The following is a 22084-nucleotide window of genomic DNA, read 5'->3' as shown; positions in this document are numbered from 1 at the left end:
TTAAAAAGAACTTGCAAAACCACATGTATTTTAGACCATCCTTTGAGTGTATCCTTTATCATGTAGTGTTAGCATCTACTGACTTCTCACCCACCAGATAACTTTTGCTTATCATCTTGTTTGTAGGTAGTTCGATATTTGGCTGGGTGTGGACTGCAGAGCTGCCAGATGCTGGTGTCTAAGGGTTATCCAGACATTGGATGGAATCCAGTTGAAGGAGAGAGATATCTTGACTTTCTCAGATTTGCTGTCTTCTGTAATGGTAGGACTGGTTGCTTGGGATCTTTTTTGGTCATGATTAAAACTGTATAAAGATAGATACCTAAAAAATGATATATTCCAGCATTTTCATGAAGGAAGTAAATATTAGTAAGGAAATAGAATTTATAATTTTTAAAGATTCACTTATTTGAGAGAGAGAGAGCATGGGGAGGGGCAAATGGAGGGGGAGAGAGAATCCCAAGTAGTTTCCACACTGAAGTAGGAGCTGACATGGGGCTCAATTTCACAACCCTGAGATAATGACCTGAGCCAAAACCAAGAGTCAGTGCTTGACTGAGTCACTCAGGTAGCCCATGAAATGGAATATTTTATAATCAGTACTTTTTTAACAGTGATAATTTAATTTCTAATATTTGTTTTGATAGTGATGCTTTGCCTTTATTAAATTAAAATTTTTAGGCAGTACAAGTTCTTAAAGACTTTATAATTGGGTTCTAATAATAGGCTTATGGCTTAATTTCCTATAACAAATTAACAAAAGTGAATATTTTATACCTTTATAATGCTTTTCATTACTTTGAAAATTTTAAGTACAAAAGAAGGAGCTTACTGTGTTGTGTATATAAAGCTAGTGCTTTGAATTGAATTTTGGCTTTATTAGTAACTATGTTCTTTGGTTTTAGTTATTTTCCTTTAAATATAAATGAATTAGTATAATATTTATTTGCTCAGAATGTCCACATCACCAATGTTTGTTTATTTCTGTTCCTCATTTGATTTTAGGGGAGAGTGTGGAAGAGAATGCTAATGTTGTGGTGAGGTTGCTCATCAGGAGGCCCGAGTGTTTTGGTCCTGCTTTGAGAGGGGAAGGTGGGAATGGTCTGCTTGCAGCCATGGAGGAAGCCATAAAAATAGCTGAAGATCCTTCTCGAGATGGTCCCTCACCAACTAGCGGATCCAGCAAAACACTGTAGGTCAAATATCCACATTCTTAGGAGTAAATTATATTCCTTGACTTGAAATTTTACAAAACATGATTTGTATTCCATCAATTGCAGTATAATTTTCTGGTACTCATGATTTCTGCCCTTGAAAGTCAAATGCATCAGACTTGGAAGAATGAATGGGATTTGCTGCAAGAATAGGTTGAATGAAAAAAGAGGAAACCAAGGAAGATGGTGTGAATTTAGCAGAGTTTAGGTTGTAGGATGAAATGTATTTTGTGAATTTTTCCAGGATGCTATGGCAAAGTGTGTTACTACAGATGATGGCAGGTGAGCCTCTGAAATTGTAGTAGGGTTTAGTGGGAAGCTAGCTAGAATGAGTTTTCAAGATAGTAGTAAGAAAGTAAGACCTTTAGCATAGGTCTAGGAGACTTAACTAAACTGGTATGATAGTAAAGTCCAGAAATATGGATCTTGTCATTCTGAAGAGTAAAATGCTTGGTTAAGGTATTATGGCAAATAGAGCAGCCAGATAAGGCAGTAACGACTTTACGTTTCCCCACAGTATACATTACTAATACTTGATTACAGCAATTGACATAAGTCAATCCAGGTGTGTCACTTCAGTTTTTATCTGTGGAGGTGAATGTCCTACTGGCAGGTCACATACCTATACTGCTAACACCACTGGTAAAGACAGAATATAGGGCTTATTGGAGGCAAATTCCCATGCAGAGCAGTTCTGCACAGCGTCATTCTTCCATATATAGACTGGGCATAGATGATCTGTCTATGCCAAGGCTGGGCTGTTTCAGACTGGGAGTCCTCCAAGAGCTTGTTATGTTTGTCAGTTAGCTATACAGGGACTAGGGGGCCCTTAGTTTCTCTAAGTAGTGGAAAAACGTGTCAAAAGGTCTCTTGCCCAGGACCACAGCAGCGAGTGTGCACACAAGGGCCCTAGGAGCAGTATTGCATGCCAAGATGGTATTTTCAATAAGGCCTCACAATCACCCTGCAGAATGCTAAGCCCAGCTGAGTTACCAAAAGAAGAAAAATAATGGGCTCTTCCAAGGCCATCTCAGATTTGCCTCTTATTAGCAAGATAATGGAATCTCTATGTGTTTCTCACAGAGGTGGGGAGGGAGACATGTTGGATTATTTGGGAGTGGGTGGGTGAGGTAGAGAGGCTGGTAAATGGATAGGTAAGTAAATGATAATCACATTTGTGAAGTGCTTGCTCTCGGCAAAGCACTGTCCTGGGTGCCTTACATATGTTATCTTACAGGACAGATCTTTGTCACCTTTTCTCTAAATGTATTTACAAAAGTACTCTAAGCTTACCAAGTCTTTCCATTAGTTATTGTTCTTTGTTAAAGCAAAGGTTGGCTGCCTCAAGAAATAAGCAGAATCCATCACATTAGTAATTCTCTTCTTCCCCTTTTGAAGGAATCTGAATATCACACGTCCCACAAATATGTTCTTGGTGTCTGGTCTTTAAACTCATTTTTCTCTTAAAACTGTCAAAGTACAGATTAATCAAAGAGATGAAAAGTAGCAGAAGAGGCAGAATGAACTATGTTAGGGGTCCCTTTTTTCCACGAAGTATGCAATACATCTGAAATGTCACTTTATTATCCTGTTTTCTTTGCTTTTTGTTTCTTGGAAAATCTACGGAAGTGATACAGAAGAGGAGGAAGATGACACTATCCACATGGGGAATGCCATCATGACCTTTTACTCGGCTTTGATTGACCTTTTGGGACGTTGTGCTCCTGAAATGCATGTAAGTACCTTCCTTACGTGGCCCAAGAGTGGCAATCCTGGCTGATCCATCTATGAGAAAAAATCCACAGTTGGCAAAGAGGATAATGGCATCCAAAACCAATCATCACCCTGCTCCATTAAAAATAATAGCTGCAGCCTAATTCCTGAACAAGTGTTTATTTAGTTGGAAATGCCTTGGCTATAAAAATTAGTAATGAGATTTCAGTACAATTCATTAATAGAATAGCCAGTTACTCATGTGTCTCTGAAACTCATATAACCTCCCCACACTTTAAGAAGCAAAGAACACATTTTTCCTATAAATTTCCCCTCCTCATTTAGTGTACGTAGAGAGCTAGCTTTCCTATTAAGAGTCATTGTTTTGGTGTATGGTATTTCTTCCCTGTGAGGGAGCTGCCATGTGCCTGCCACTGGTTGAGGGGACAGTGGGGGTTAGGGGCCATTATGGGGCAGGAAGAAGCTCTTCAGATTCTCTGGGTTGGTGTTTTCTACAATGTTTTGAGCAAGAAGAAATTAAAAGTTTCATGAACAGTACTTACTTTTACTCTGTAATCCATTCTGATATTTGTTACTTTATTTTATCCTACATTATTCTGCTTCATTCTATTATATTCCCTTTAAAAATGCAAGTTGGGGCTTATAATATTAGCTTCACGACCTGATAATGGGAGACAATACAGAGATTGAAACACAGTGAGTGGTGCTGGGGCAGAAGATGAACCTGCTTCTAAACCCATCTGTGTAAGAAGCCAGCAGGACCGTTGCTTACAGATCACGTCTTTCTCCCTGCCCTTAGAATCTATGGGGGTGGGATCCCTGGGTGGCGCAGCGGTTTGGCGCCTGCCTTTGGCCCAGGGCGCGATCCTGGAAACCCAGGATCGAATCCCACGTCGGGCTCCCGGTGCATGGAGCCTGCTTCTCCCTCTGCCTGTGTCTCTGCCTCTCTCTCTCTCTCTCTGTGACTATCATAAAAAAATAATAATAATAATAATCTATGGGGGTTTGTGTGTTCGTGTGTGTGTGTGTGTGTGTGTGTGTGAGTGTGTGTGTGTATGTGTGCGCAGCGGTATCTTTTTCTCACAGCTGTAGGGTAATACCTTCATGTTTTCTTGACATAACCTTTCATTGTGAACAGAGAGGAATCACAGCATGGAGAAATGTCAGAATGTTAGCAAATGTAGAGCCTGATTTTGGTAAATGCTTAATTTGCCACTAATGAGATTTTCATTTTAGTAAATGGGAATAAATTATCAAACATTCGAATACTGAAAGTGATTACAGACAGAAAAACTTTATGCTCATAGCATTCATCCTTTTTCCCATTAAGGTGGAAGATCGAAAGAACAAGAAATTAGCTAATATATAGTTTTTTATTCTGTTAAAGTGGGAGAAAAAAAAAAAACGAAGTAATTCAATAAGTGAGTAATCATGGCACTTCTGAAATTTACTCATCTTCTGTAACTAGTGTTGAGTACCTCCTATGTGTGAGAAAGTATACTTGTGTTTCTCCCCTTGTGGGGAAGGAAGTAGATACCTGCCCTGGCTCTGGAAGCCTGCAGTCTGTTCCAGAGCCTTGACAGGTAAAATTCACAGTTTTCACAGGTACTTGGTTGGCCAGCAAAAGATCCATTAGAATTCCTGTTCACCATTTCCCTTCACATTATACACCCTTCCTTGGGAGAAATCTGTGTGGAATACAGATGGATATACAATTACATTTTCATCCCAAAGCAAGAAAGAAGCTAAACCAGTTGCAAATACTACTGTATATTCTGGGTCTAAAGATAATTTTTTCATAATGTCAGTAAAACGGTGGGCAAGTAATTATCTGTCTTTAAGCCCGAAACAACAATTTCTGTGAGAAGTCTAACTTTATACATATAATTAGCAGAAAAAGTATTTTAGATTTGGATTCCCATACTTCAGATTTTCTAAATAGAATTATAACATTGATTTCACAAAGTTTTTCTAATGCTCCTTTATTTTCCTTCCCATAGTTGATTCATGCTGGTAAGGGGGAAGCCATCAGAATCCGGTCAATTTTGAGATCCCTAATTCCCCTGGGAGATTTGGTGGGAGTAATCAGCATTGCTTTTCAGATGCCAACAATAGCCAAAGGTAAGGCCGGCTTCCATTCCTTGTGATTCAGTGGGGCGTTGGACTACATGATGTTTTAAATAATATTATCAGTATTCAGCATTTCCTCCCTACTCTCTCATGCAGCATAGTTACAGGGCTTAGGTTTTCTTTAAGAAAAGAAAAACAACTATAAAGTACATTTTTTTCATTGAATTAAGAAAACTTCTATTCCCATATTCTTCTACACATATGTTGACAGTTTTATGTAAATGAAAAAAAGATGCTATTTTTATAGAATATTTTTATGCCTATTGTTTTTAAACAGCTGTTTTCAATGAGATTTTAATTCTTATTTATGTGACGTTTCTGACAGTTTCTAGAGAAGAGGAAATATGTACCTCACCTGATTTATCTGATTTCTTTCCTACTGTTTCTGATCCTCATTCTTCTCTTTCTTGACTACGATTGCATTATTTTTATTTTTTTTAAGATTTTATTTATTTATTCATAAGAAACACAAAGAGAGGCAGAGACACAGGCAGAGGGAGAAGCAGGCTCCCAATGGGGAAACCAATGTAGGACTTGATCCCAAGACCCCAGGATCATGAACTGAGCCAAAGGCAGATGCTCAACCACTGAGCCACCCAGGTGCCCCCAGACTACAATTCCATTAATCACTCTTCTGGAGAGTTTTCATTATCATTTCCTTATGATGCTTTTTTTCCTAAAAAAATTATCATAGCTTTTGACTTCAAGATTAAAATATTCCTGGTATGTTGAAAGAAATGCTCTTTTCAATAGTAAGGAGAAAATTTTAAAAATACATACTTTTATCATTTTGATGAAATATTTATTGTCCTTTTATAAATATGTTATTTTGGTTTAGCAACTGCTTGTGATTAGTTTTTTTTTATTTATTTGTTTTTCAAGATTTTATTTATTTGAGAGAGAGAGAGATAGTGGGGAGGAGGGCCAGAGGAGAGAGAGAGTGAGCGAGAGAATCCCAGACTCCACACTGACCCTGGAATCCGACACAGGGCTTAATCCCACAACCCTGAGATCATGACCAGAGATGAAACCAAGAGTTGGACATTTTTTTTTTTTAAGAGTCGGACATTTAACCAACTGAGCTACTCAGGTACCCTGATTAGTTTTTATTATTTACTCAAAAGCATGGAAAATAAAGCCATAACCTGTTCTCCACATGAGTGCCCAGCAACTGTAGCATCCTCACCTTACCTTGGCAAAGGAGGGAGGGCTCAGGCAGCACTGAGTGAAGTGCAGATGCTGTACTGTCTGGGTGGCAGGAAGTCTGGGTTTACACCCACACCATCCCCTGCAGCACCCCAAGCTGCAGCAGAAATGGAAAATGGTGTAGGTATGAGGCCCAGTCCCTGTTGGTGGTTCACTCTCTGCCTCCCATAGAAAAAAAGGGGCACCTGGGTGGCTCAGTGATTGAGCCCTCAGCTCAGGTCGTGATCGCGGGGTCCTGGGATCGAGTCTTGCATCAGGCTCCCTGCAAGGAGCCCATTTCTCCCTCTGCCTGTGTCTCTGTCTCTCTGGTCTCTCATGAATAAATAAATAAATAAATAACATCTTTTTAAAAAAAGAAAAAAAGATTTAAGACACCCAAAGGATAGTTAGATTATAAATTATACTTTAGTGTTCCTTTTTCTGGCTTCAGTTTTGTTCAGTTTTCAATAGTTTATGGGATAGTGTTTCTCTAACATTTTTATATAAACTTCTAATTTTAGAAGAAAATGCAGTTAGGTAGAAGATGCATGTCATAATCATTATCTTGCATCAGTCATGCCCCAGAGAGGATTAGCTGTTATTACCTGAAGTCTAGAGTGAAGGGACCACTGTCTAATTGAAGCTGACTTACGCTTCCTCTGATCATGAGGAAGTAACGTTTCATACGTGCCCAGCTCACAAACCCGAATCTTCCAGGTGACATAAACAGCCATAGTAGTGGGACCTTCATTATGATTTTAGAGACAGCTGAAACTGGAAAACTGTCCCATGGTTTTTGCCTTCCCCCCCTTGAGCATTTTCTTCTTCTAGTCTGCATACAAGAAGATCATCTTGTGTGCCGTTGATTTACTTAAGTAACATGTCTTTTCTTTTCCCTACGTTCTGAGCCACAAATTTGACACTGTCAGGAAAAAGATAAGAATTATACCAGTGATATACAGATTAGGAAATTAAGAAGCACTACATTTTAAGGTAAAATTAGTAATAATGAAGAACAAAGAGCATGGGTAATAAGAGAATCCAGATGTCTCATTGAGAATTGCCCCAAAGTCTCTGTATGTCTCCTAATTCCAATTATCTGCGTTTACCAGCCTTCAAGATTTTTCAAGTTGATTTCTTCCCTCTTTCACTTACTAGTGCTATAATCATATTAGTTTGTGATGTTTTTCTTCATGAATATGCACTATCTTGTCTACCTTGGGATTTAAAGGATTTGTATATATGTGAACTATCACAATAACAATGAAGGTTAATTTTTAAAAACCCAGTCCATTGGTTATTACTCAATTTCTATACTTTTCTTTTACCACTTTCCTTTTATGGAAAATGGAGACAGAAAATTATATGTTTTTATTTTGCTGTGGCGTGCATTAAAATTAACTTTAAAACTTAAATCGATAATTTTGTGTATGTTCCAGTGACAAGTCAGTGGGTTCTTTAAACATTACCAGTTATCAGTAATAACTGTTACTGTATGTGCTATATTTCGTATGTGAAGTTTGCCTCTTTCTCCCTTAGTGATAGCTGAGGCCTTTCTCAAAATCTTTTATCATACTTATTTTAGAACTATAGTGTGACCCAGAATAATAATGAAAGTAAGAGGGGTTCATAAAACTCGAGGGGCCAGCACACAGTCTCAAAGGTAGGTCAATGTTCTGTTCCTGCCATACTTGGCCCCTGCAGGTTTGGACAGACTGTCTGAGGTGGTAACTGCAGGCAGATGAATATTGCAGGTACCACAGGGTAAGGCCAGTGCACCTGGCCCTCCTCCTTCCAGTCCAAAAACCAGTAGTCTGACAGGAGGCAGTTCCTCGGCTTTTTTGTCTCGTCTGTTGGAGGAGATAGTGCACAGATAAAACAGTAGCTGTAGCAAATTGATGAGTCTTGAGTCCTAGGTATATGGAACTGTAACATTCCTTAAAGCAAATATCTGCTTGAATGACTGTTTAAAACACAAATTTTATATTAGGACCAATGGGTTGCTTTCCATTTCCTTAGGCATGACTATATATATATTTTTTTAAGATTTTTAAAAATTTATTCACTTGAGAGAGAGTGAGCAAGAGCACAAGTTGCAGGGGGCAGGGCAGAGAGAACAGACTCCCTGCTGAGCAGGGAGTAGACACAGGGCTTAGTCCCAGGACCCCCTGGGAACATGACCTGAGCAAAGGCAGACTCTTAACTGACTGGGCCACCCAGGTGCTTCTGGCACAACTGTATATTAAAATAATAGAATCTTTCAAATTTAAATTCGCTAATACTGTGATTTTTAGTAGAATTAAACTGGAATTTTAAGTAGATTTTTGATTAAAAAGTAGAGCCTACTGATTTAATAGTAAGGCTTAAATCAGCTTTGTTTGGGTTTAAAATATGATTTTCCTTGGTTTAAATCTAACTTTGCCAATTACTAGGTGTACAACCCTGAGAGCGTTACTTAACTTCCCTGATGGTCAGTTGTCATCTGTTAAATGTAGCTAAGAAAACCAACCTCACAATGTGCTTTTGAAAAGTATAGGATATCATCTCTTTAATATTCCTAGCATAGTGCCTGAAAACAGCACAAATAAGAGCTATTATTCTCTTTATTTTAATTATAGGAAGAAGAGTAGTAGATATACTGGATATTATTATAATTTAATAACAAATGGAAGCTATTTGGTATTAGCCTTTAATATAATTCTCTTAAAATATTGTTACTTGTTTATTTTCACAAGTCAGATGTGAAATTCATTTCTTAATTGTGAACGAAAACAAAAAGTTGTGACTTTTTTCAGGATGATTGTGGTCATATATCCTCAATATTAAAGATTCTGTGATAGTATTTTAGACTCTTACCATGTGTTATCAGTAGCACTATGTTATTTGACATAATTATCACATAGTCAAAGAGGAAAAAATCTGCCCTCCAATATTTTAAATTGGTACATAATCCCTAAATTCCTTGTATCAGTGGTTTTCAACCTGTGAATCTATGGAATTCTAGTAAAAAATTCACTCATCCATATAGGCATCAAATATTGACTATTAATAGAAAAAAATAATATGGCTCAAATATGTTTTAAATGTTGTTAAATGCCATTATGATTTTTTAAAAGATTTTATTTATTTATTCATGAGAGACAGAGAGAGAGAGAGAGAGAGAGAGAGGGGCAGAGGGAGAAGCAGGCTCCATGCAGGGAGCCGGACGTGGGACTTGATCCCAGGTCTCCAGGATCAGGCCCTGGGCTGAAGGCAGCGCTAAACCACTGAGCCACCCGGCCTGCCCAATGCCATTATGATTAATGAAACATTTCATTTGAAAGTCCAACTGATTCATAGAGTTGTTTCATCATTTTGTAGTTGTCTAAGCCATAAATATGTAAATGAACTACGAACTCCATCACATGGGAGTATGTGAGTTTCATTAGTGTTTAAAAGAGGCTCTCATTTTTGAAAAGAATGAAAACTTTATAGGTTGACTTTTTATAGGGTTTACTGCTAGTTTCACAATATTGATTTTGGATGCCTTTTTGTTTCCTTCTCATTATCTAGCCTAATGCCATATCTTTGATCATACATGTGGTTAGCAAGTGGATGCCCAAATCACAGTTCAAATGACCTTGAATTAAAATTGCACTGTCGTAATTCCTCAGCCAATTCCCAGCACTTGCTTGTGGGTAGTAGAAGGACAAAAACCATTCAACAGATAACTTGACTTAAACCTTGAGAAGGTTAGAGAGAAGCCATTTGTCATCTGTCCATTAACAACATGTCACCTTCTCTCTTTTAGATGGGAATGTGGTGGAGCCTGACATGTCTGCGGGGTTTTGCCCAGATCACAAGGCAGCCATGGTTTTGTTCCTTGACAGGGTCTATGGGATTGAGGTTCAAGATTTCCTCCTCCATCTTCTTGAGGTTGGCTTTCTGCCAGATCTCCGGGCTGCTGCTTCTTTAGATACGGTAATGATTTGAACAATTGACATCATCAGCTTTTGGCTCTTTATTCTCTGACTTATGATATTCTCCATAGATATATTAATCATTTATTTATTGTCACTGGATGTTTATTGAGTACCTATTTTTAGGCAGGCACTGAGTACACAAAATAAAATACACTGAGTCTTAAGGAATTCCCTGAATAGTGGAGAAAACTTGCAACCTCAGGAGTAAGATAAGGATTCTGATCGGCTACTATGGAATGCAATTGGTTTATATAACCCTAATTTGGGAGGTCACAGTGGTTCCTTTTAACCTCCAAATTGGCCTAAATAATTATGCTTCTCGATGAAAGCATGTACAGTGTTCAGAAGGTTTGATAGACCTTGTTGAGTTGTACTAATTATAATATCATCCTAGTGTCTTTATTTTTAAATCACAGATAAGGCTGAAATATCTTCTGGCAGTGGCCCACATCAAGAATCTGTCATTACTGGTGTAAATATTTTACTGCTCCTTCGAAGGAACGAGCTGAAACTCTAAATTGAAACTCTAAATGTTATTTCAGTCGTTATAATACTGCCTTTTTATCTCTAGATGGGTCTTTTTGATTCCAGAGGAAATCAGTTCTTGAGTTGATAATAGCTCTTTTGTGAAAGTTAGGAGAAGAGAATCATTAAAATACACTGAAATTTCTTTTTTCTTTGTTGGGTGTATTCACATGAAATTCTGAACCTAAATGAGATAGTTGATAACATAATAAAACAGTCAGCCTTTGGCTATTGATTCTGATGGACATGAGCTAAAATATACATATATATAACTCACATTCTTGGGTATCATTAGCGTTATCATCTCACATCCATCCTACCATTGAATTCTTATTACAGAATGTGAGCCTCGGGGGCTTCTTGAGACAGAGATATCACTATAGCTATCACTTCATTTTTATCTGTTTGTGAGCAATTGTAAGTTGATTGTGAGCAATTGTAAGTTGATTGTTTCTAGTGGTGAAAAATCATATGACCCACATTTAAAGATATAACTGAGGAGTACATCTTTATTTTTCATATTTTGTCATTTTCTAGAGAATGAAATTCCATGTTGTCTACTGCCAAGCGTGAATTACCTTCTACTCTCACAATTCCTTTTTAGGCTGCTTTGAGTGCTACAGACATGGCCCTGGCCCTCAATCGTTACCTTTGCACAGCTGTGTTGCCTTTGTTAACAAGATGTGCCCCTCTTTTTGCTGGCACAGAGCACCACGCTTCCCTCATTGACTCATTACTTCACACTGTGTACAGACTTTCTAAGGGCTGCTCTCTTACCAAAGCTCAGCGGGATTCCATAGAAGTTTGTTTACTCTCTATTTGTGGGTAAGTGGGAAACTAAAGCTGCTTCTTCTTTAAGAAAGAGAATTTACTATATGGCCCTTGACAAATTGTTACGAATTTTGGAAAAAAATTTCTGTACCAAAAAATTAATTCATTTTAGATAGTCCCTTGTACCGGAGGTTGGAGCCCAGGAGTGTTCCTCCTGGCTTCTTTAGGGTATTTGGTCATTGGATAGACTGATGGACCAGTTGTACTCTTCTGGATTTTGGCGGGTAGGATAACTGTGTGGGGAGTCCCTGGCCACTTTCATGTAAGATTAGTGGATTCTCCCTTTTTTACTATGTGTGATGATTTTAACTCCTCTTCTAGAAGAGAAATGAAAAAAAGAGACTTACTAAATATAAAAAATGATGCAGTGTACTATTAGAGCATTACTTGTGAATGTCAATCATGAAGGCTATTTCTCCATCCTGGAAAACCACTTCCTATAGGCAGAAGTATTCAGATGTCTTACTCTGAAAGCCAGAACATACTTTCTCCCACTGGAGTTCTGACAGCTAAAGTGACAGTGTCAAGCTCCTGGTTGGGGTAATGGCTCCCTTTAATTGCGAGAGCCAGTGAAGGTGTGTGGCCTGGCAGAGCACTGGTGAAGGAATGTTTTCACTCGTAGCGATGTATGTGGGATATAGAAGCCACATGGGACTGAAGAAGTTGAAAAATTAGAGGGTTATGTCTCTAACTCTTTTGATCCTAAAATTCTGTAAAATGGAACCAAAATAACTATCTCACAGAATTTATCTACATATTAAACGAATGAAGCATTCAAGATGACCTGACAATAGATGTTCACTGTGTGTTAGTTTTCTTTTCCTTCCTCCTCTGGCAAAGTTTCCGTCTCAGACTTTTTATTCCTCCCTCCTGTTTAGAGATATAACATTGTTTTTGCTTCTAATTCAGTCACTGGAGACCCTTCTCAGCCAGTGGAGTGAAGGAAGAAGCACACACTATAATTACTGGAGCAAGGGTCTCAGGAAACCGTGGGGTCTGCCATTGTGAGTGGCTGAGAAGTGAAGGGGAAAATAGGAACATCTGTAACAAATGAGGAGTGATCCTCGGATCTAGGGGATAGAGATGGGTTGGAAAGGTAATCTTTTATACAATTGTGTAGTGGTGGATTAACCTTTGGATAGGGGGTACCTAATTATCACCATCAGAAGAGAAGTGTAGGTATAGGTTCTCAGAGTAGATAATTCAGTCTAATGAATTATTTCCTTAAAGACATTTCCCTTCATTATTAAAATGAATTTTGTTCCCCCAGCCAATTGAGACCTTCTATGATGCAGCACTTACTCCGAAGATTAGTATTTGATGTCCCATTATTAAATGAACATGCAAAAATGCCCCTTAAGGTAAGTATAAGAAATGTCTGTAGTTATTTGATTACTGGGTCCTCTGACTTTTCTTCTCTTAGAATATATACAGCTCTTAGAAACGCCATGCTTGATTTTCAATGCTGGAAAGTTTCTTTCACTTACTGAAAATGGGCTTATAAATTTGAGAAATGTGTACATCACAATAATATAAAATCTCATATAAGTGCTAAGATTTGAGTTTCTGTAGGTGAATGGAAATGGAAATCAATGGAGAAAATGGGAAACAGGGAAAACATGAGCCAAGGTATTCTTACGGTTGGAAAACATGTAGTAGATGTGGCCTGAAATGTTAGTAATCTCAAAGGATAAAGAGCAGGCTTTCAAAACAATGTTTTCTAAGTTGGTAATCACATGACAGTTTTCAAATGTTAACATCATAGGGTTCAAAGATAACCTCCCTGTCTATGCAGTTACAGTTTGTCACCAGGTATAGAAGAATCACTAATATTTTCTCTGCCCAGCTTCATTATTCTATTCATGAATGGTTGGGTCTCATGCTGTCTTACTGTCTTGAGAATATTTTTCTGTCATCTAATATCTCAATCCAGACTTAGGATTTGAATATTTGATGTGTCCTAATACATCTACTAGTGTATTCTGTGAGTGGAAGTCATAGGTATGTAATAGACTGTTTTATGGGGACCCCCTCTGCACTATCATCTTGTAAGCCTCATTGTTCCTCATGGTCATCCAGTAACAGTACTGAAAAAAAGAACTTTGAGATATAAATAGTCAATTTTTTGAGCTGCTGTTACTCTAAGCATCCCTAGATATTTAGCAAATACAGCCTTTCTCATTCATTTTGGTTTAATAAAATTAGATAAATTAATATATGATGCAAAATAAATGATATCCTTGCCGAAAATCCCATTTTTACATTTTTTCTAGGAGAGGCCTTGCCATACAAAATCTTCTTCATACAAATGAGCTGGAAGGTATCTGAAAAAAGAGATAGCATTACTTTTTATAATAAATTCATTTATGTTGTAGATATTTCCAAGTTAATCCAAACACATTAGATCTCAATATTTCATCATTTGAGATTTCTAAATAGTGTGTGTGTTTGTGTGTGTGTGTGTTTTATAATTGAGGAGGAGACCAAACTAGAAGCATTTCACTAGTAGAGATATAGTTTGTTTTAATAACAACAATTCTTTTCACTCTATCTTCCTCCTTAGTTATGGAAAAGAGAGTCCAAAAATGTATAGTTGATTCATAAAAATCATTTTTTTAATTCAGCAAGTAGTTGTGAATACTTATTAGTTTATAGATCAAAAATGAACTACAAAAGAGCTTACTGGATAATTGGAAGATTCTATCCTTGTCTTTAAACTTACGGTTTAGTCCTAAACAAACAAAATGTACATAGATGAAAATTTAAGAAGCAACACAGACACTCGGCAAGGTAATAAATTGAACCTATAACCATCAAAGAAAGATAGGTAAAGAAAGGACTGAAATGCATTAGTTTGGGAAGTTTAATTAGAGATTTAAGTTCTGGAGCAAAAAAATGTGTGGTAATTAAGGATTGGCAAAAAGGAAGCAAAAATATTCAGATGTAGATTTCCCCTAGAATTTACATTTCAGGTGCTGTATCCTAGAGATACTTATCTGTGCTTTTAGGTCACCTTGACGTCAATCCTTGCATTAAGTGCAGATGTGCATATTCAGGGGTCATGATTCATAAAACTGAGTAGCAGCTAACATAGGACTCAGGGAGACATCAATAACCAAACAACCTCATAAAGAATGCTGTTGAAGATGGACTTCTGTGTTACATTGGGCATTGGTTCCTCATGCTGTGATCAGTGTTAAATTTTAAAGTGGCATGATATATAAGGTAATAATATTCTCCAGAGGAATTCATAGGGGATTGAGCAGATTTGTTTCAGCTAACCTTATTACATGGCACTTGAATGTCAAATGGGAGGAAATGGGAAAAATCTAAAAGGTATCTTTCACTCATTGCCTTTGTAATTGTTTTCTCACATAGCTGCTGACAAATCATTATGAAAGATGCTGGAAATATTACTGCCTGCCTGGAGGGTGGGGGAACTTTGGAGCTGCCTCAGAAGAAGAACTTCATTTATCGAGAAAGTTGTTTTGGGGCATTTTTGACGCCCTATCTCAAAAGGTGATTTAAGATTTTGTGGACTTTGTGTGATAAAATCATTTAAAAGCCATAAATATCACTAGTGGAATATTATTTTTATTCATTAAGACTTAAATAGTTCTTTTTCCTTTTTCAAATGTCTAACAAATGTTGAGAATACTTCTGCTTAAAATATTAGTCAAAATCCGTGTGAATTCCCAGATAGACAATATTAGACACCTGGAGCAGGATATCCAGAAGTGTGCTATGTAATAGAGTTAAGTTCATCCATGATGGCAGGTGGAAGGAAGCTACATCTTGAGGCTTTTTGTCACTGAATTATCTTTGGTAAACTGAGAGTCTTAAAATAATATGTAGAAGGCAGTTTTAGAAGAATTTACAACATTAATTTAAAACTAAAGGTTTAAAGTGAGATTTTTTAAATAATTTTTTTATTTAAAAAATCTATAAATACAAATGTATTTATGTAATTAATATATAAATACCTCTTCCCAGAATTTTGATTGTGCATATTCCCAGAATTTCTTTATCGGTTTAGAATTTCATTTTCATACTTTTGTGATACCATACAGATCAGTTAAAATTTCTTACTCCGTGAAATATTCCTTTATGTATTTTTCAAGTATAGTCTTTCTCATATGGTATAGCAATATTCTATAATTATGCTATCCACTGACTGAAATTATGTTTATGTTCTAAAGAACTGTTATACATTTAGAATATTCAGGTTTATTTCATAAAATATTGGAGAAAAACTTTTAGAGAAGCAAAGATTTTATTCTTCTTAAGGGGCAACTGCAGTAAATCTGACTTCAGCCTGTCTCCTATTTGATGGGATTTCAGTCTGTATGTTCCATTTGCTAGAGAAACAATCTGCAAGGCAATTTTAAGTTAGCCTAGGGTAACTCTGAGTTTTTCTTTAAACATCTTGCCAGCCATAATAATCATTTTGACAACTTTTGCTCAATAGTAATACAGATTTTTTTGTTTTGTTTTGTTTATTTGTTTGGTTCTTCATTCTTTTCCCAGAAATATGAGCAAGAACTTTTCAAACTGGCACTGCCTTGCCTGAGTGCAGTTGCGGGAGCTTTGCCTCCAGACTACATGGAGTCAAATTATGTCAGTATGATGGAAAAACAGTCATCAATGGATTCTGAAGGGAACTTTAACCCACAACCTGTTGATACCTCAAAGTATGGACTCTTTCTATTGCAGCAGATTTTTATTGTAAATGATGTGTGAAGTCTGAAATTGAATAAGGTACTAAAGTGAACTTTCTCTAATCCATGCCCCCTTTGAATTGGTATCCTTTTGATAGGGGTCCCTTTACTTGACGAAATGATAGTAGTACTAATGATGATACAATTATCAGAAGTAGATAAGATGTATCTTCTAGGATACTCAACATAACCCAGATTCTCTGTACGTAACCACATGATAATATTTACAATAATGAGAATCAAGAAAATATATCAGCTATATTTTTAGTTGAAAATCTACCCTACATGTTTATTAATAATTGCAATAACGTCTGTGTATCATCTTTGACTGAGAGTGATACCAGCGTGCAGGGCAAAGCTGTTCCTGTGATCCTCCGGGAGGCAGTCCACCATCACTACATCTCAGCAAAGCCTAGGGGTAGTGACTGATGTTCAGCATCATAAAGCATAACACGAGATGCCAGGGAATATCCAGTGAGAATATTTGTGGAAACTTTAGCATGCAGTTAGAATGCAGTGTGACCACCTCAGCCCCAGATAAAATGTTACTTAACATTATAAAACTTCTTACTCGTACTTACTTGCGGAAATTGTTTTACAAGTGGGATGTCTCAGAACTTCAGGTGTTTGGGAGTCTCAGCATTTTTGTTGTTGCTTTCTTTGAGTAGAACCATGGTTTCCCATTTGAGAGGAAAGCTGACTCTTCATGCTACATTCCCTTATTGGTTCCATGGGGACTTCGCCAGATCAGTAGTTAGCAGGGTAGTCGCTTGGTAGCTACCATGCACAGCATCTGAATTTGCTTGGGAGTTCAACTTTTAGGCTTGTGGGTGGCCCCTCAGCTGGTTTAACTTCCATAACAGATCAAAATTTCAACCCAAGTGCTATGCCATTAGTTTGATAATGCCTTAAATTTGCATGTTTGGTATTTGATGACAGTCCTGTGAGAAAAGACTCTACCCCCCAGTATTTGGCTTATGTGATTGCTCCTTTGTATCTCTTCCAATGTAAGTAAATCAAAATATCACATGTTCAGTTCCTACATGGGTAAGTTTGTGGTTTGCTAACATACAATATAATCTAGGATTTTCAAATAACATCGGAACATATCATGGTCTTGGTGTTTATTAATTAAATCTATTTAATTAACAACTTTTGGGCATGTATATTCATTTACGTAGGCTTGCCTCTTTGGGGAATTCTTACCAGATTAGGTTTCCTAGTGATATCAATCACTTCTATATCTTTGTGATTTTTACATATTGTTTTTTAAGTATGTTTGTGTCCTGTAGTTCAATCACTGATTGATAACATTGTTGAAAAAAGAAAAGTAAACCATCTCATTATGCTAGGTTTTATTTAGAATTCACTTCTCAGTGTTAATTGTGTTAATAAGTTATATGCATGAATGAATGGAATTATATGTATGTATTTAATTTTCCACTCATCGATGTATTTACCATTCGCAAGTCCCATATTTACCATTAGACTTGGTCATTACTTGCATACACTCAAAATCTGTTCAAGAGATCAGATATTAATGAAATATGAAAGGAATCAAAAATAAATATTATCAAGATCACAAGGCATGAGTAGATTACTTTTCATTATGGCCCATATTAATAACAGAATGTTATATGTGGATTGTGAAATTTAAAATCATTAACACATCACTAGTCATATGACATTAATTTAAAATTTTAGTACATTTTAAAAAATGTAACCAGATTTCAGCCATCTTTACCCACTTATAGTTGTTGCAGATGAGACTTAAGTCAAAAAGGGAGAATTACTTCAAAGAATGATTATGGAAGAGAAGTATGTCTTTAAGTTCATGGAGTCTAACTGTATCTTAATTCAGGCCTAACCTTTTTTTTTTTTTATTATTGTCCTGATCTTTGAATATATTTTAATTCATATTATATATAAAGTATGAATTAATATAATATGAGCAGATAGAACATTAATGGCTTGACTTTTATATTGCTCCTATGCTGTGGAAAAGTAATACCTTATTAAGATAACTTTTTAACAGTTATGCATCAAGTGGGATTTAAGCAATCATAATCTGTGAGAAAATTATTGGTATGATTTCTTATAAGTCCTATAAAAACCAAGCTTTTTTTTCTTTATTTTTCTCATAGTATAACAATTCCTGAGAAGTTGGAATACTTCATTAACAAATATGCGGAACATTCTCATGACAAATGGTCAATGGACAAGGTAAAAGTCAGAGTATCACATTCTAATTCTGTACTGAGTGTACCTGATGATTGGTCACTGCTCAAATATATCTGACCATGACGGTTTTCTACTTTAAAGTGAAAGCTGTGTCTAGATTAGGAAAGAACATTTAATTACGATTTGCTGATGTAGTATTTAGTTAGCTGTGCCATTAACACATATGTAATGCACATGGAAATAGGGATATTTGTCATAGCGGGGTACCTGGGTGGCTTGATTGAGGGTCCAAATCTTGTTTTCAGCTCAGGTCACAATCTCAGGGTCTTGGGATGGAGCTGTCAGTCTGGCTCTGTGTTCAGTGAGAGGAGTCTGCTTAAGGATTTTCTCCCTCTGCTCCTCCCTCCACTTGCGCACTTACACTCTCTCTCAAATAAATAAAATCTTAAAAAAAAAGAGTATTTGTTCATAAGAACCACAGTTTTAGGAACAAAAATTCTATTAAATTATAAATATAGTTTTTAAACACATATTGTTTGTGAGAATACAAAGTAATAATCATCAGGGGCTGTAGGGAAAAGTGATTCTGGGTCAGAATTTTTTTCTTTTAAGGATTTTATGTATTTATTTCAGAGAGAGAGCACACAAGCCTGAGCAGGAAGGGGGATGGGCGAAAGAGAGAGACAGACTTTCCGCTGAGCAGGGAGCCCAATGTGAGGCTTAACCCCAGGATCTTGGGATCATGACCTGAGCTGAAGACAGACACTTAACTGACTGAGCCACCCAGGTGCCCTGGGTCAGAAATCTTTTAAAGAAACTTTGACTTTATATATAATTTTATATTAGATAAAACCATGAAAATTTTTAATTGGAATTTAGTGATTGTTTACATCTTCCATTCTTCTGTTGTATGTCTTACTAAGTAGATCTGTAGGTCACTAAAAATAAATCACGTGGCAAGATGACACGTTTGTATTGTCAAAAAAAACATGCAAGGAAATGAGCTAAGTAACACATGTCCTACATACCATGAAATTCTCTAAAAGAAAGCTTGTGGCTCAACATTATGTTGAGCCTGGTTAAACTGAGAGATGATGGCTGTGAAGATTTGTCAGAGAAATTGAGCTGAGGGCACAGGAATCTATGATAAGCACGTACTGTTGCTGAAGTGAAAGTCAAACATCACAGGTTCTGAGGTGTTCAAGATCGTAGAGCAGTTCCGTATCATCCTGTTAGACTTACTATTCAATTTCAGTTCTTGCCTTAGCCAATCAATTTTTCTCTTAAGAAACCTTTTTGGTTTGATAAATATGTGGCTCTTTGTTCAGTAATTTACTTCCAAGGTGTGTTTGTTTTATATAAAGTTTCTCAGGTACTAAGCCAGTGGTGATAGAGAGGAAATGTCCGAGAAGGCTGTCCTGAGCCATTGCAGTCCAGTTACTCAAATTCTATAGGCAAACACGAGAGGAGATAGGGAAGTGGTGATGAGTATAGAGTATGTACGTGGGCAAAATAATGTGTGTCAAACATGTTAAGAGATCATTGAATACTGGGGTGGACAAAACAGGGAGCATTATTCACAGAAACTTCCACATAAAGCAGAATAATCCAGTTTTCCTGTTTGAAAAGAACATTTATGGGCAGCCCAGGTAGCTCAGCAGTTTAATGCTGCCTTCAGTCCAGGGTCTGATCCTGGAGATCAGAGTCCGACGTCAGGCTCCCTGCATGGAGCCTGCTTCTCCTTCTGCCTGTGTCTCTGCCCCTCTCCCTCTCTCTCTCTCTCTCACACACACAAATAAATAAATAAAATTTTTTTAAAAAGAGCATTTAGAAAAACATTTAAAAATAATAAAAAAAGCATCTCATATAAAGGGTCCCAAGATGTGCTAGAATGAGTATCATGGGGGCCATGCCTCCTGTGGACTGCTCCTGGGGAGAGTACTTATTATGACATGGTCAAGACTTGGATCTGTTTAAGGAAGACTAGGTGTGTTTAATCTTTGGATAAAAAGAATTGCTCTCGGTGATTACTCAAAATAATATTAGTTAGAATGGAAATAATTATATTGACTTATGTTGGGTTGAATTCAAACCTTAATCGTGTCTTGGTTTATTGTAGATTGATTGTACCAAATAGACTTACACACATGCATACCTACACTCTCAACAATCAATCCATGTAAAATAATTTTGATGATTTTTTTTAAGTTGGCAAATGGATGGATTTATGGAGAAATATATTCAGACTCATCTAAAGTTCAGCCATTAATGAAGCCATATAAACTATTATCTGAAAAGGTGAGGTTTCTTTTTTTTTTTCCTTTGGTTATATAATTTTAATGTATTTTGGGGTTTTCTTGATTATATAATTTCTTATTAAAATGTCTTCTTTATATGTGTATGCTTTTTTAAAAAAAAACTTTACTTAAAGGTCCCATTTTTTATCTTTTGTCTTTTTTTCTCTATTCCCACTTTCTACCAGTATTAATTGGTTATTCTCCTTAATATTTTTCCATCCCTTACTGATTTTTATTCCTCCCCAATATATATATAAGGACTTTAGAAAATGTTCTTATCATGCTTATGAGTTTCCTGATGAGGGATAATGAAGTAATATTTACAATGATTATTATTTACAAATATTCATGTTTTTTACTCTGGGGGAAATCAGTATCTTGACAGATGAAGTGAAAAGCACTTTTTTGGCTTAGTGCTCGCAGAGGAAGATTTATTCTTTTTTATTTATCCTCTAAAAATTTTTTTAGGAAGAATTATCCTTGTCTGTTTATTCAGAGGGTAGAAAGACCTTCACACACATCATACAATGTGGCACTGTTTCTCCTTTTTATTTTCTATCTAAAGTATCAGAAACTAGGAAACTCAAGAAAGTTAACCTCCTTGCAGTAGTGAGCTGAGATCCTTCTTAACAGCATTAGTCAAACTAGATCTCAGCTCATACTCTGCTATTCAGAAATTTTACTTTACTTTTGCCATTTTTAAATAAACAATGCCAATATTTTTTTCTTTAAATGAAGGCAGCCTATTTCAGATTTTTAATTTTCATTCAGATTCATAATACGCACCCCCCTTTCTTCCTCTTTATTTTTGTTGCTAGGAAAAAGAAATTTATCGCTGGCCAATCAAAGAGTCTCTAAAAACCATGCTTGCGTGGGGTTGGAGAATTGAGAGAACACGGGAAGGAGACAGCATGGCCCTCTATAACCGGACTCGTCGCATTTCTCAGACAAGCCAGGTAAGAAGCACACTGGTGAATCCACAGCTTGTTCTTTTATTTAAGTAGCAGGTTCTCCAAAGCAAATAATTTGAAAATTCTGAAGAATAGTGTAATGTTCAGGAGAAGAAAAACCATGTTCCTTTTTCTTTAAGTGAGGTTAAGTCTGAGTTAAAATGGTAGTTCATATATCAGGTAGTGCTTTTCCTGGTTAGTATACAAAGGAGTGCCCAATGGTGAGGTCTTGAAGTTTAATTAATGAAGCATTACCTACAATTAGATTGTCTAAAAGACCTTTCTACTCCTTTCCAGTAAGCGCTTGAGCTTGGTTCTTAGGGAGCAATAGGGTGATCAGACAGTAGTAATCCTGAT

At 36.6% G+C, this 22084-nt stretch overlaps 1 protein-coding gene across 4 annotated transcripts in view; it reads left to right on the top strand.

The window, feature by feature from the left end:
* The window catches only part of RYR2 (ryanodine receptor 2), a 727449-nt gene that overhangs the window by 543668 nt on the left and 161697 nt on the right, over window positions 1-22084 (top strand). For all 4 annotated transcript variants that reach the window (XM_077894379.1, XM_077894378.1, XM_077894377.1 and 1 more), the window contains exons 45-56: window positions 127-262; window positions 1006-1192; window positions 2844-2949; window positions 4949-5069; window positions 10054-10223; window positions 11355-11575; window positions 12852-12942; window positions 14960-15100; window positions 16109-16272; window positions 18444-18522; window positions 20689-20778; window positions 21596-21733. In XM_077894379.1, coding sequence (XP_077750505.1) covers window positions 127-262; window positions 1006-1192; window positions 2844-2949; window positions 4949-5069; window positions 10054-10223; window positions 11355-11575; window positions 12852-12942; window positions 14960-15100; window positions 16109-16272; window positions 18444-18522; window positions 20689-20778; window positions 21596-21733 — 1644 coding nt within the window. The remainder of the gene's footprint in view (window positions 1-126; window positions 263-1005; window positions 1193-2843; window positions 2950-4948; window positions 5070-10053; window positions 10224-11354; window positions 11576-12851; window positions 12943-14959; window positions 15101-16108; window positions 16273-18443; window positions 18523-20688; window positions 20779-21595; window positions 21734-22084) is intronic.

This window comes from Canis aureus, chromosome 4 (genome assembly GCF_053574225.1).
Source record: "Canis aureus isolate CA01 chromosome 4, VMU_Caureus_v.1.0, whole genome shotgun sequence".
Taxonomy (NCBI): Eukaryota; Metazoa; Chordata; class Mammalia; order Carnivora; family Canidae; genus Canis; species Canis aureus.
This window is presented reverse-complemented; position numbering and strand designations above follow the sequence as displayed.